At 42.1% G+C, this 14,951-nt stretch overlaps 1 protein-coding gene across 5 annotated transcripts in view; it reads left to right on the top strand.

Moving 5' to 3' along the window:
* FAM189A1 (family with sequence similarity 189 member A1) overlaps window positions 1–14,951 on the top strand; it is a 489,776-nt gene that overhangs the window by 194,439 nt on the left and 280,386 nt on the right. For 4 of the 5 annotated variants that reach the window (XM_032835968.1, XM_032835967.1, XM_032835965.1 and 1 more), the window contains exon 2: window positions 10,315–10,371. The exons of the other annotated variant lie outside the window; for it this stretch is intronic. In XM_032835968.1, coding sequence (XP_032691859.1) covers window positions 10,315–10,371 — 57 coding nt within the window. The remainder of the gene's footprint in view (window positions 1–10,314; window positions 10,372–14,951) is intronic. 5 annotated transcript variants of the gene reach the window in all.

The following is a 14,951-nucleotide window of genomic DNA, read 5'->3' as shown; positions in this document are numbered from 1 at the left end:
TTCTGTTGAGTGGTTCCCTTTACTTATTAATTGATAGGAGCTCTTTGTAAGTTAAGACAATAAAACTTTTGTTTGTTGTGTGTATTATAAGTATTTTTCCTCTTTAGAATTGGTTTTCCATTTTATGTTCTTTTTAAATCACACATATGTCTGTTGGCTCTGGCCATGATAAGGCTGCATAAAGAAACCTCTCCAAACCTCAGTGGCTGTCAGCAGCCAGTCTTCGTCTTCTGCTCTGGAGAGCTGAGGTGGCCCCACCTTGGATGAAGGCTTGGTTGGGTTTGGGTCTGTGCCATCTATCCGTTCTGGGGCCCAGGCTGAAGGGGCCATGGCTGTCTGAGTCCAGTCCACTGGCTCGAGGGGCAGGTACACAGAGGATGACAGGCAATTTGTGTTGTTGGGTGGCATCATGAGATGCCCTGGAGGTCTTGAGGGTGAGGGCCACCTCTACCCAGTGTGGCCAAGCAAGTCTCATGGTCAAGCCCAACATCGGCTGAGGATGGGGACTCTAAGAACTGTCTTGGGAGGCTTCCATGTTACTTGTCAGAAGCATGGACTTGTACTTGTCATATGGGGAGGCCCTGGGATTAAGAGCAAAGATCTAGTCTACCCCTTTCATCTTTGTCATATAGTGTAACCTAACCACAGGTTTTGTTTTTTAAACAAACGTTTAAAACGTATTAATCTTTTTTTATTAGGACTCTTGATTCCATGTCGTGCCTCCAACACTGATTTCCTCTCAAGATTGTTTTAAAAAATGCTTGCATGTTCCTCTAGGACTATCAGATTTTAATTCTTGGTTTACCCTTTGATTACACTTAAATTTATTTGGGTATAAAGAATAAGGTAGAAAATAAGTTTGCTTTCTTTCCAAGTGGTTCACTCATTGTCCTAATGCTTTTTATGGAATTGATTTTTTTTCTTCTTAATAGTATTTTCATTAGAATTTCAAGGAACTTCATGCATTCTTTGGTTCTTCACTTTGAAAAAAGGATTTTTTAAAAAGATTTTTTAAATTTATTTGACAGACAGAGATTGCAAGTAGGCAGAGAGGCAGGCAGAGATGGGGGGAAGCAGGTTCCCTGCTGAGCAGAGAGCCCGATGCGGGGCTCAATCCCAGGAACCTGGGATCATGACCTGAGCTGAAGGTAGAGGCTTTAACCCACTGAGCCACCCAGGCGCCCTGAGAAAAGGATTTTTTTTTTTTGCATCTAATATGAGGAGTTTTATGTTCTCATTAGATGTTCAAGATTTTCTTGATATTGTTGTTGCTCATTTCATATTAGTCTCTGTGTTCTAAGTCATTCTACCTTTTTGTTATAAATGGAATTTTTTGTTATAAATGGAAGTGTTATAAGTGGAATATTTAATTTTATTCATTTTCTAACCCGTCTTTGCTTGCATGTATATAGGAAAGCTATTTTTTTTCCATACTTTATGAGCTTATATCCTAATACTGTAATGTGGGCAAGTGCTTTAATTTTCTCCTCTGTGCAGTGGGATGCAAAAATCATACATGCCTTTTACAGTTGTCAAGATACAAAGAGTTAAAGTATAAAACCTTAGTAGGTATATGTCATAAGTCAGTGTTTACTAAATATAACTAGTATCATGATTTTTAAATATATTAATTTTCTAACCATTTGATTTACTGAATGCTTGTAATTACTTTGTTATTCTTTTTTTATCAGTTTCCTTCAGTATTTGAGATAAGTGTATCATTTCAAGTAGTAATCATTTGCCCCCTCTTCACAAATTTTTAACTTTTCTTTCTTCTTTGGTTTTATTAGCTAGTTGTATTAGTTCTCTATTGCTATATAACAAATTACCACAAGCACCATGGCTTAAAACAACACAGATACATTATCTTGCAGTTTCCATGGGTCTGGAGCCTGGAACATTTGGGCTTTCTGCTGAGTCTGAAGGCTAAAATCAAAGTGAGGCCAGATGCATTTTCACCCAGAGGCTTGAGGTGAGAAAGATCCATTTCCATAGTCCCTCAGGTTATTGGCAGTGTTTATTTGTATGGTTGTATGACTGAGATCCCCATTTTCTTGCCAGGTGTCAGCTGTAGAGGATCCAGCTGTTAGAGTCCCTCTCAAAACACAGCAGCTTACTTCTTCAGGCAGCAGCAGACTCTCCCTAGTGCTTCAAATTTTTGGCTTTACAGAGAGTCCAGACCCAAAGGGTTTGCCTGATGAGGCCAGGCCCACCCAGGAGAACCTTCCTTTTGATGAACTCAAAACCAAACTTATTTGGGACCTGAGTGTACTGCAAAATCCTTTTGCCTTTGTCATAGAGTGTAAACTAACCGCAGGACTGAAATTCATCATAGTCACAATCCCACCCACTCTCAAGAAGAGGGGATTCTGTAGGCAATATACAACCAGTGGGGGGGAGCAATTATTGGGAAACATCACATAATTCTGCACACCACACTGGTATTTTCCAGATTAGTTTTAAATATAGGTGGAAATTTGGGGCATCTTTATTTTGTTGTATTAAACTAAGATTTATTTTTCATAAAAAATAGTGATTGAATTTTATCAAATGCCTTTTATATATCTACTGAATGACATTTTTCATTTTTGTCATATTAATATGATTAATTTTATTACTGTGTTTCCTCTTACTGATCCATCTTTTCATTCCTGATGTGAACCCCCTGCCTTACTCTTTATTCTTCTAAATGTACCACCGAAGTCTATTTTCTAACATTTTATTTAAAAATTGTATACCTCTGCTTATAAGTAAAATTGGCCTGTTTTTTCTTCTTGCGATATTTTACTTGTAACAGTTAGGCTGACCTTTGTAAAAAGAATTTGGAAAGTTTCCTTGTTTTTTTCCCTCTGTGCTCGGAAAAAAAATTAAATTGTGTTGGAAATCTCTATATTTTGAAGCTTTTGAAGAATTTGCCTGTGGGTATTTGACCACTTTCCCAATTTATTGGTGTTTATAGGTACATTTAGTTTTTTGATTTTAAGGGGACTCAATTGTAGTAACATATTTTCCTAGAAAACCATCTATGATATCCTGATTGTTATAGACTGAATGTTTGTGTCTCCCTAAAATTCACATGTCAAATCCTTATCCCCAGTGTGATGGTATTTGGAGGTGGAGCCAGTGGGAGGTGATTAGGTCACAAGAATGGAACCCTCATGAATGGGATTATTGCCTTTATAAGAGAGACCCATGATGTGAGGACATGTGAGAAGATGGCCATCTGTGAACCAGGAAATGAGCCCTCACCAGACATTGAATCTGCTGCCACCCTGATCCTAGACAAAGGGCATGCACCTGGAGGCATTGCAGATCTCTGGGGTCCACCACCCCACCCCCAAACAAACTCCACACAATGACCCAAGGCCAGAGTGGCAGGCAGCTGGAATCTGAGAGGCAGGGAGGAGGGTCAGAGTAGTACACGGCTGGAGCAGACAGGTGCCTAGGCATGAATGTATACTGTGCAGTGAGATGGGGTGGGGAGGGCTCAGACTGAGATTTCCAGATTGAGCCATGAGCTGAGCCCCTTGGAGATCACAGCATTTCTAGAGCTCGGGTTCTTCCTGGTTACTGGCAGAAGTATACCTGTCTTAGGGAAAATTTCTCTATTTGGGGTCCACAGAACCTCACTAATTAAGAGCAAGCAATGTGTTCACAAGACTCCCCAGCCTACAAACATCAAAGGAAGGACGCTGCAGTAAGTGAGTGTCAACAGAAACAGCAAGCAACAGGCTTAGATACCTAATGTTCACTGCACATCTTGGACATAAGAGCATCTGCATATGAAATATTTTAAGCAATTGTACAGATGAGCATGCAGTAAGAGACTGTCTGAAACAAATCACCATATTTGGGAAAAGATAAAAGCAGAACTTATAAATACATAAAATATAATCGTTTAAATTCTCTAAATAAATGCAGATGTTCAACAGCTGGTTAAACATAGTTCAGGGAAAATTAGTCACCTGGAAGGTAAACATAAGGAAGTTTTTCAGAATGAAATACGGAAGGACATGTGTGTGGAATATGTGAAAGCAGAACTAAGAGATTCGGAGGATGGAATAGGAAGGATTAGCGTGAGATTGCCAGAGTCCCTGATGGAGAGAATGTCAGAGAGACAATATTTGAAGAGATATTGGCTATGCAATTTCCAGAACTAATGAAAAATGTAAATTCATCATGTCAGAAGCATAGTACATGCCAAAAAGGATACATAAAAAGAAATCCACACCTAGACATAATACGCAAAAACCTCAGAACACTAAAGGCAAGGAGATGGTTTTAAAAGGCCTTAAACAGTAAGGACAGGGGTGCCTGGGTGGCTCATTTGGTTAAGCACCTGCCTTTGGCTCAGGTCATGATCCCTGGGATTAAGCCCCACATCAGGCTCCCTCCTCAGTGGGAAGCATGCTTCCCCTACCATCCTGGCCCCTGCTTGTACTTTCTCTCTTGCTCACTCTCTCTCTGAAACTTAAAAAAAAAAAAAAAAATCTTAAAAAAAAGCAATAAAAGGGCAGCTGCATGGCTCAGTTGGTTAAGACACTGCCTTTGGCTCAGGTCATGATCCAGGGAGTCCCAGGATCTAGTCGCACATTGGGCTCCCAACTCCGTGGGGAGTCTGCTTCTCCCTCTGACCTTCTCCCCTCTCATGATCTCACTCACTCTCAAATAAATAAATAAATTCTTTTACAACAACAACAAAAGAATAAAAAAGGGTAAGCACAGCTTCCTGCCTCAGGGAACAACAGTTAAAAGGACAGCCAACTTCCTGATGGCCACGGCGGGAACCAGTTGATGGTGGAATACTGTTTTCAACCTATTGAGAGGAGAAACCATCAACCTAGAACCCTGTACCCAGCAAAACTACTTTTCAAGCATGAAGGTGAAGTAAGACATTCCCAGATTAAAAAAAAAAAAATGGAATTGACAACTAAAATATCTGCACTAAAGGAACCTCTACGTCAAGGGTTCATAGCAGCTTAGGGAAGCCTGGGGAGCCCATCTCAGAATAAGTCTTTCTAATGCATAAAATGAAATAGATAGCATTATAGAGGAAACCAATTATTTTGAAATCTTTTAAAATCCAAATATTTTAGAAATGTATTATAAAAATACAAATGCTGCTTTATTAACTCATTAAATAACAAAGTCCAGTTGCAGGTTTTGAGTAAATAGCCCTGGTGGAGGCTGCATTACACCAGGCAGGACCAGGATGAATGGGTTCCAAGCATATATGAAGTAATTTGCATCAAAAAAAAATTCACTGCAGAACAGACTGTGTTGTATTTTGCTTCGGTTTTCTTTCGACTCATGGGTTATTTGCATTATCTTACAACAGTTTCCTTTTTTCTTTGATCGGGCTATCTTTCCCATCAATGTCTAGTTTTGCTTTTATACATTGAGAGAATGAAAGATACAGATTTCTTTTCTATCATGGAGGAAGTAGACTGGGAAGGAGAGTGGTGTTCCTTGTGGACGTTTTTAGTTTGATGTATTGATGAAGCCTCCAACGGAAAGTGGTATGGAGAAAGTCAGGACTGCAGGTGGGAGTGAATGGTTGGGAGAGAGATGGTGGGTTTGGGGTTGTTCTGAGAGAAGGAGGTAGAAGCCATGGAGATGGGGTAGATGGGAAGGCATGTATTTATCTCAGAAGGGAGCTGAGATGGACACAGATGGACACAGAAGGCATAATGGAGTCAGCCCTGCCATGTGGCCTCAGGGAGACCCAGACACAGAAAACGACCCAGAAAGAAAAGAAAATGAAAGTTGGAATAAGTAGGAGGTTCCCCTACTCCATGAAGGAGAAGGAAGCATTTTGCATAGCACAGGTCTGAAGTCTGGAAAACATGGGGAAGTGGGCTCGGTAGACTTCATTCATTTCAGGAAGCTCAGAATATTATTTGTCCCATTTTTGCAACAATAGTTCTTTCTCCAGAAAGTGGTGAAGCCTGGCTTCTTAGGGGTTAATTGATGCCACGTTAGCTATTAGACAATCCTGCCATATGTTTTGTGAAATAATTGAATTGGCTTTCAAGTCTGCATTCTAGAAGGACTCGCTTCCTTACCTAAAATGTTGCATTATCATTTGCCGTTGAACCAGAATAGCAGCTCAGAAGAAAATTCTTGATTTGGGACAATGAAAGGACTTTTCGGTCTTAGAGGACAGGATTTAAAGAGCTAATTTCTTCCAGGCCTCTGTGTTCAGACAGCAGTACCAATCCAACAGGAAGGCCTTTGGCTCTAAAGATGCCATTACTTCCTGGCAGTCTATTATCCCCTTTCATTGCCCTCAACAGCAGGAAATTCTGTCTCATTTTTAATATTATCACTTGCCTTTATTTATGCTGGGCAGCAAGTGGAGAAAAAAAAGTGGGTTGGTGTCCTTTTAACAACTTGCAGGTGCTCAAAAAGTTAAGCTTCTCTCTCTGAGAAATATCACGCCTTTGACATTCTTTTTTGGCTTTTCTTTCACAGCTATTTAATTATATGTTACTCTTCTCTGACCCTCTTCAATTTCTTCGTATTCTGTGTAAACTGTGGACTTTGAATAACGATATCAGTAAATTAAATGGGACAAAGGTTTCATGAGATGCAGTAATTTCACGGCTAACTAGCTCAATGACCCCGTCCCTCACCAAAGTGGTACAAAATAAACCTGCAGAAGTACCAGAGTGGCAGAACATGCAACAATAATTGTCACCGGTAGTAGGAATTGAGAAAAAAAAAAAATTCAAACTAAGACCTGGTCATTTCTGAGGGGAGCTATGCTCCTCTCTTCTCTGGTGCCAAGTGGACCAGAGGAGGCCTCCTCTGGTTCTCTGGTGTTCTGGTTTTCTAGATCCGGGGTCAGGGAAGTCTGCTTCTTCTGAAGAGACATGGAGAGAGAGTGCACGTTTGAAAACAAGAATATAATATTCCACTCTTCATTATTTTTTTTCTTTTTTAATCATTTTTTTAATTTATTTTCAACATAACAGTATTCATTGTTTTTGTACCACACCCAGTGCTCTAATACCCACCACCTGGTTCCCCCAACCTCCCATCCCCCTACCTCTTCAAACCCTCAGATTGTTTTTCAGAGTCCATAGTCTCTCATTGTTCACCTCCCCTTCCAATTTCCCCCAACTCCCTTCTCCTAACTCCCCATGTCCTCCATGCTATTTGTTATGTTCCACAAATAAGTGAAACCATATGATAACAGACTCTCTGCTTGACTTATTTCACTCAGCATAATCTCTTCCAGTCCCGTCCGTGTTGCTACAAAAGTTGGGTATTCATCCTTTCTGATGGTGGCATAATACTCCATAGTGTATATGGACCATATCTTCCTTATCCATTTGTCCGTTGAAGGGCTCTTCATTTATTAACATTAGTGTATTAATAAGCTCGAGAGGCCGTAACAAAGTATCACAGACTCGGTGGCTTGACTAATAGGAATTTATTTTCTCACAGTTCTGGAGGCCAGAAGTCTGAGATCAGGGTTGGGTTCTGGTGAGGGCCCCTTTCCTATCTTACAGGCTGTTGAAACCTCTCAGTGTCCTCATGTGGCCTTTCCATGGCGTGCACATGTTGGGAGAGAGAGAGAGAGAGAGATAGTAGAGAAATCTTTCTCATCCTGTCAGGCCACCATCCCATCATGAGGGCCGTACCCCTTATAACATAATCTAACCCTAATTACCTCCTAAAGGACTTATGTCCAAATACCATCACACTGGGGGGTTAGGACTTCATCATATGGATTTAGTCCATCATAAGGACATTTAGTCCATAATAAATAGTTTTCTACTGCTATGTCACAAGATACCACAAATTTTATAGCTTGACACAGCAACATTCAGAGTTTCTCTAGGTCAGGAGTCTGGACATGGTCTAGCTGAGTCAACTGGCCAGGGTCTTAAAAGGCTGCAAAGTGTTGCTGGGGCAACATCTTTGTAAGTGTCACTGAGTAGGATCACAGGAGTGATTGCCCATCATATTGATATAAAGGGGAAGGCTTTATACAAGCCCATGGATCATCAGGGATTATCTGAAGATTTACATGCCACAGAGTTTGATGGTTTTATATTTTCCCTTTGTGTAGGAGAATTGGATCCATCTGTAATTAGAGTTCTCTATGATACTTAGAAATGTAACATTTTCTTCAGTAAAGCAAACTGTCCATATTTGTTGGAGGTAAAATTATTTGAGGGGATTCATGGAATGATAACTGTGGGATGGAGGCAAGGAAGGTCAAGAATTTTTACTGTAGCCTAAGTTAAATGATTATTAACTAACTTCCTTTGTGTTTATAAATGCCTGTTCTCTGGAGGTTTGTGGGTTTCCCAATAATATGTCTGTTATAAGCAACTTGGCCACTGTAGACATTTGATAGTTTTATAAACTTCCGCTTAGAAGAAAAGATCAAGGCGTTCTGTCTGAGTTTATTAAACATGGCTTGAGAGGTCTGGTGGTAGTTTAGGGATTTAGTGGGGCCCCATGTACTCATGAATACATAGGCCCTTCCTGAGTAAGGAGGAATTGGGCTATGTCTTAAAGAATAGGTAAAATTTTTTATGGTAGAAGTGGGAAGTAGAAGACAGAGTATAAACATATGTTTTCTGGGAAGTGTACCTTCCCATCCTCTACCCAGGCTTTATTTGGTTCAGGCTGGTGCTGCCTCAAGGGAAAACAGAGGACTCTCTTCGGAAATCATATCCTAAGGAGAAGGCAGGGTCAGTGCCAGCTGCGCTGGGGCCATCTCTAGGATTTAGATTTGAGAGATCAGGACGAGGGGTACCATTGTGGGAGGAGAGATGACAAGAGGGAGAGTGGTTTGGGTATAAAAAGGAAGAGAGAGGTTATAGACTTTGTGGATGAAGAACAAGGGACTGGGGCTCAGAGAGACATAGGAAAACAGTAATCAAGGATTTCCATACAGGTTGCAGCTGGGTGGCATCATGAAGAGAGATTTGGGAGATGGGAAAGTGTTCGTAAATACTATTTGTTGATATTGAGTATGTTTGCAAAATGCATGCATTGAAGAAAGAGTATATATGTGATATGCTGGGGAGCAGAGCCATGTTGAGCTCTTTGGTTCATTTTGTTTGTTTGTTTTGTGTGTTGTGTGTGAATAAGATTCAGCAGTCTTGGAGGACAGGTCTTAGGGAGTGGGAAGGGAAGAGAGGTGGGAGGACCTGATGGAGCAGAGAAGGGAGGACATCTGGGGAGTGAAGCAAAGCTTAGTGGGGTTTGAAGAGGTGGAGGGGATGGGAAGTTGGGGGAACCAGGTGGTAGGTATTAGAGAGGGCACGGATTGCGTGGAGCACTGGGTGTGGTACAAAAACAATGAATACTGTTATGCTGAAAATACATTTAAAAAATGATTAAAAAAAAAAAAAAAGCCTAGTGGAGAATGAGCCTCCCACAGAAGGATGGGGTTAACCTCAGGTCTTCAAGCTGATCACTGCACTAGTGTGTTGCACTCAGCGACCCCTCTGGTGACCTTGGGAAGTGTGTGGGCAAGTGGTGAGGGCTGAAGCCAGATTTCAGTGGGGAGGGAACAGTTGTGTCTCTGTGATCTGTTGGGCCCTGCCTATCCCAAGGAGCCTGGGAATGGAGGGATCCATGGCTACCATGTGCCTCAGGGATTGTGGGCCAGGAGCTGAGGGGTGGTTCTCCTGAGAGAGAAGACATAATGATCCTCATGGGGTTAGGGAGACATGGAGGAGCCAGGGTGGGGGGAGGTGGCTGCTAGAAGAGGTCCTGGAGGGGACTCGCTTGGTGGGACCTGGAGCCATGTAGGCCAGTATGTGGGAAGCTGGGGACCTCATCCAGTGGCACCGCCTCCTGGTGACTTGGGAAGCTGTCTGGGGGACCAAGTGTGGGAAAGGAGAAAGGGAGCCTGCCAGGTCTGCTGTGCCCGGCACCCATGCTCAGAAGGAAAGTAGCCGGGTGACTGGCAAGGGGGGAGCTCCGCCTTTCCCCAAAGTAGGGTTTGTAGTCCTCCCTGTGATTTTTAAGTCACGAAGCCAAAAAACTCACAGGAACAGAGTGGAGTAAGTGCTCTTCCAGCAAGTGCATCCGTTCCTGGGCCCATCCATACAGAGCCTAAGTGATCTCTCAGGAGTTCCTGGTGGTCTCAGAGGCCCATGTGCCACCCACAGTGGCTGCAGGGTGAGCGTCCAGGTGGACAGCAAGCTTCATGTCCCCCTGCTCCTGTACATGGGCTGGATTCTAGAAGTAGTCCGTTTTCAAGCTGAGATGGCCAGGACTGTGTTGATGGTCCATTAGAGGTTTCCAAAGAGTCTTACCTTCCTGCACCGTTTGTCCTTGCAGGTGCTGCTGTCAGGACTCATTGGCGTCGTCTCCTGGAAGAGGCCTCTCTCGCTGGTGGTAAGTCTGCACCTGTCTCCACAGCGTCCGGGGAGCAGGGCCCTGCCTGCGGGGTTGTTAGCACTTTAAACGTACCAGCAAAGAGAGTTCTGGCTGCTTTAATGAAAGCGGGACCGAGACCTTGATAGACCTGGAATCTCTCAATGCAGAGAGGCTCTTAGGTAACAACCAGGGCGTATCCTACCTTCTGTCCTTTGGAGAGTAGCCGTCCGGTGCTCATCTGAGATGCTCATGGGGCGTCCTCTTCATTTGTTCTGTTTGGGTGCTGGGAACAAAGACATTTTAGTAAGTGTCAGTGCAAGCGTTTTCTCTAGGTGTGTAAACATATTCGTGCACATGTGTATGCATGCAGATGAGCCCACGGGCAGCCCCTCCTTTATCAGAGCTCAAGAAATGTTAGCTGCGTGTGTGTTTTGGGGACTGAAACTCAGTGTTTCAGAGGAGGGTGTTTATTTGCTCCAAAGGCACAGGGGTGTTGCTGGAACCCCTTCTCCCATGGCCACAGCCCCATGCCAGGGAGGAGCAGGCCACACGGGAGATGGAAAGAATGGGATGGTTTTTCCATCGGGCAAGTAGCCTGAGCAGATTCATGTCTATTGATTTGTATGCATGTTTTTCTCAGGGTGTGCATTAATATATTTATGTGTCTGTGTCAGGGCCAGACGAAGAGGTTTTCTGGGTTTTGATGGGTAATGAAAAAACACGGCATGGCTTTTTTTCTCTTTTGTAGGCATCAATTATTTAAAATCTCTTCTTTAAGTGATTAGGTTTGGAGATAATGACATGTACTAAATATTAATGGAAGCAAAAAATCCCACAAATCTGCCTGTTGTAAACACCTTCCCTTCCCGAGAGTAACCACAGCATCCTGAGGAGGCATCGGGAAGAGAGTGGCATTAATTCAGTGAGCCTCTTCTCCTATGACTTGTTGAGAAATTTCCTTTAAAAAAAAAAGTTTGTTTTTTTTTTTTAATGTAGAAAGTATCAAACATGCACACACGTTGAGAGAGAAGCTAGTATAATGAATCCTTGTAGACCCCCCATCTGTCTTCTGCAAATATCAACCTTGGCCTGTCTTATTTGATCCAAGCCCCTTGTTGGAGTATTTTAAAGTAAATCACAACTAGTGTGTCAAGGAGCTGACTCCACTGTGCAGAGGGAAATGGTGGTGGACATACCAGCTGTGGGGCCGATGCCCTTTGGCTGTGCTTTTGGGCTCCCTTCGGGGACACGGGGCCAGCCTGTTCCATTCCTTCTCACCTGCCCTGATGAAACAGGCCAAGGAAGGCCTCTTGTGCTGGCAGCCAAATAAGGAAAAGCCACAATGGGGCGGTGGTGAGCACTTTCTCCCATTCATTTATTTCTACCCAAGCCCCAGGTAGGAGAGGAGGGCTTCCCCATGCTCAACTGACCGCTTTCTTTACTTAGGGAGGTAAGGGGGTGGGTTAGGCTGACCCTAGGTGCTGTCACAAAGCCCAGACTGTCAGTGGCTTAACATGGCACGAGTTAAAAACCCAAAAGCTCAGCCAAAGGACATGCTTATTCTAGAGTGGTCATTCCGGACAGTGGAATGGATCCCCATCACAGGGGATCCAGAGACCCTGGTTGCTTCCTTCTAGAAGGGACTCTACCGTTCCCTAGGCTTGTGGACTCTTACTTCATTTCAGTAGAACGGAAAAGGCAATGTGGATGGGCCTAAATGTGACCCTCATTGCTCACACGTCAAACCACTGTGGAGGGCCTGTCACATGGCCCTTTTGGGCCGGGTAGGAAGCTGGAAAAGGTAGTCCCTTCCTGGACTTCCCAGCAGCAGCTCCATACTATGTAAAGAGGTGGGAGGGAATTTTGGTAGAAAATTGTTCCTCTCTACCGTGAGATCATTCTTCTGTGTTGACCAGGACAATACAGTCTTCTTTATTTAAATTCAATTAGCCAACATAGAATACCTCATTAGTTTCAGATGTAGCATTCAATAATTTATGAGTTGCAACAATACAGCCTTTTGATTCGTTAGTAAAAACTCACTCTAGACTCAGCTAGAACTGAGGAATCAATGAATTCTTTTATCCCAATCTAGAATTAATCTAGAATTAAGGAATTCTTTTATCCCAAGCTCCTGTTTCTATCCTCTCTACCCTAATGATAGTGTTTCCTTCTTCCTGGAGCTATAAAAGTGAAGGAGCCGCTCTGACCGTTTTGGTTCATTTCCAGGAGTCTCACCACCACTCTCTGTCCCCGTGAAGAATTCCCCCTCCCCCCACCCAGAGGGAGTTGCCCTCTCTGAAGGAGGGTGTCTGTCCCTCAGGTGCCACTGGAAGAGGTAGTGTTGGGCCCTGCCAATCCAGGATCTGCACCGCCATGCCCCACGCCCTGCGGGGGCTGGCAAGTGAGGACAGCCATGCGTGGGCATGCTGAAGGCAGGGTTTTGGTACTGTAACTGGTCTATTGGCAGTGCCTTTCCTCTGAAGGGCTGGTGTGTGGGGTCATATCCTAATCTCTGCTACATATCTTTTCTTTCCATCAGTCCGATCTTATAAAACACAATGAGATGAGGAACGGTATCCTTTTTGCCTGGAGTGACTGGTATACTGGTGGGGAGCCTGTGTTAGGAAAAAGCAAGGGAGAAGGGGCAGCAGGCTGTCTGAGAGGACGGGAAGGAAGGTTGCCCCTTCCAGGCCAGTGAATGTGATGCCAGAGGGAAAAGGAGGAGAAAAATACTGGGACTTTTTTGCCCTGGTATTTTATAAGAGCCTTTCATAATGCTGGAAAGTGATGATAGCTATTTCAGTAGAGAATATGTATTTTTGCATTAATGTGGTTCTTTTCTTTTTTAATTGAAGTGTAGTTAATATATACTTACATTAGTTATATTAGTTATATAGTTTCAGGTTATATTGTTATATTAGTTCATAATTATTATATGATACAATATTTCAGATATACAATAGAGTGATTCAACAATTGTGTTCATTACTCAATGCTCATCATGGTAAGTTTACTCTTAGTCCCCATCACCTATTTCAACCACCCCCCATCCACCTCTCCTCTGCTGACCACCAGTTAAGAGTCTTGTTTTTTTGTCTCTTATTTCCTTTGTTTGCTCGTTTGTTTCTTAAATGGCACATATGACTGAAATCATATGCTATTTGTCTTTCTCAGTCTGACTTGTTTTGCTTAGCGTTATATTCTCTAGGTCTACCCATGTTGCAAATGGCAAGATCTCAGCCTTCTTTATGGCCAAGTAATAGTCCTTTGTGTATATTTACCCCTTTTTATTTACCCATTCATTTGTGGACAGACAACTGGGTAGATTCCAGATCTTGGCTATTGTAAATAATGCTGCAATAAACACAGGGATGCATATGTCTTTTCCTTTGGGTGAATACCCAGTAGTGGAATTACTGGATCATATGGTAATTGTATTTTTAATTTTTTAAGGAACTTCCATACTGTTTTCCACAGTGGTTGCACCAGTTTACATTCCTACCAGTAGTATGCAGGGGTTCCTTTTTCTCTATATCCTCCTCAACACTTGTTATCCCTTGTCTTTTTGGTTCTAGCTATTTTGATGGGTGTAAGGTGATACCTCATTGTGATTTTTTTTTTCTTATTGTGATTTTGATTAGCATTTCCTTGATGATTAGTGATGTTTAGCATCTTTTCATGTGTCTGTTGATCGATCTTCTTTGGAAAAATTCTATTCCCTGGTCCTCTGCCTATTTTTAAATCAGATTATTTGTTTTTTTGGTATTGTATGTATATGTCTTCTATATATTTTGAATATTAACCCCTTACCAGTTATATTATTTGCAAATATCTTCTCCCATTCAGTAGGTTGCCTTGCCATTTTATTGATGGTTTCCTTCAGTATGTAAAAGCTTTTCATTTTGATGTAGTCCCAATAGTTTAATTTTGCTTTTGTTTCATGGCCTGAAGACACATATCTAGAAAAATGTTTCTGTAGCTGAAGGCAAAGAAATTACTATGATTTCTTCTAGGAGTTTTATAGTTTCAGGTCTCATATTTAGGTCTTTAATCTATTTTCAGTTTATTTTCATGTATGGATAAGAAAGTGGTCCAGTTTCATACTTCTGTATATAGCTGTGCAGTTTTCCCAGCATTATTTGTTGACAGGACTGTCTTTTCCCCATTGTATGTTCTTATCTCCTTTGTCACAAATTAATTGGCCATATAATCATGGTTTTATTTCTGGGCTCTCTATTCTGTTCCATTGATCTAATTGTTTATTTTTATGCCATACCATGCTTTACTTTTGATTACTACCGCTATGTAGTATATCTTAAAATCTGGGATTGTGATATGTCAGCTTTGTTCTTCTTTCTCGGGATTTCTTTGGCTATTTGGGGTCTTTGGAGATGCTATACAAATTATAGGATTATTTGTTGTAGGTCTGTGAAAATGTTGGTATTCTGATAGAGATTGCATCACATCTGTAGATTGCTTTGTGTAGTATGGACATTTTGACAATATTGGTTTTTCTAATCTGTGAGCATGGAATAGCTTTCCATCTGTTCCATTGTGTCATCTTCAATTTCTTTTATCAGTGTTTTATAGTTTTC

The sequence above is a fragment of the Lontra canadensis genome, unplaced genomic scaffold (assembly GCF_010015895.1).
Source record: "Lontra canadensis isolate GAN:19392208 unplaced genomic scaffold, GSC_riverotter_1.0 scaffold89, whole genome shotgun sequence".
Classification (NCBI taxonomy): Eukaryota; Metazoa; Chordata; class Mammalia; order Carnivora; family Mustelidae; genus Lontra; species Lontra canadensis.
The sequence above is the reverse complement of the archived record's forward strand: the minus strand, read 5'-3'. Positions and strand labels throughout refer to the sequence as shown.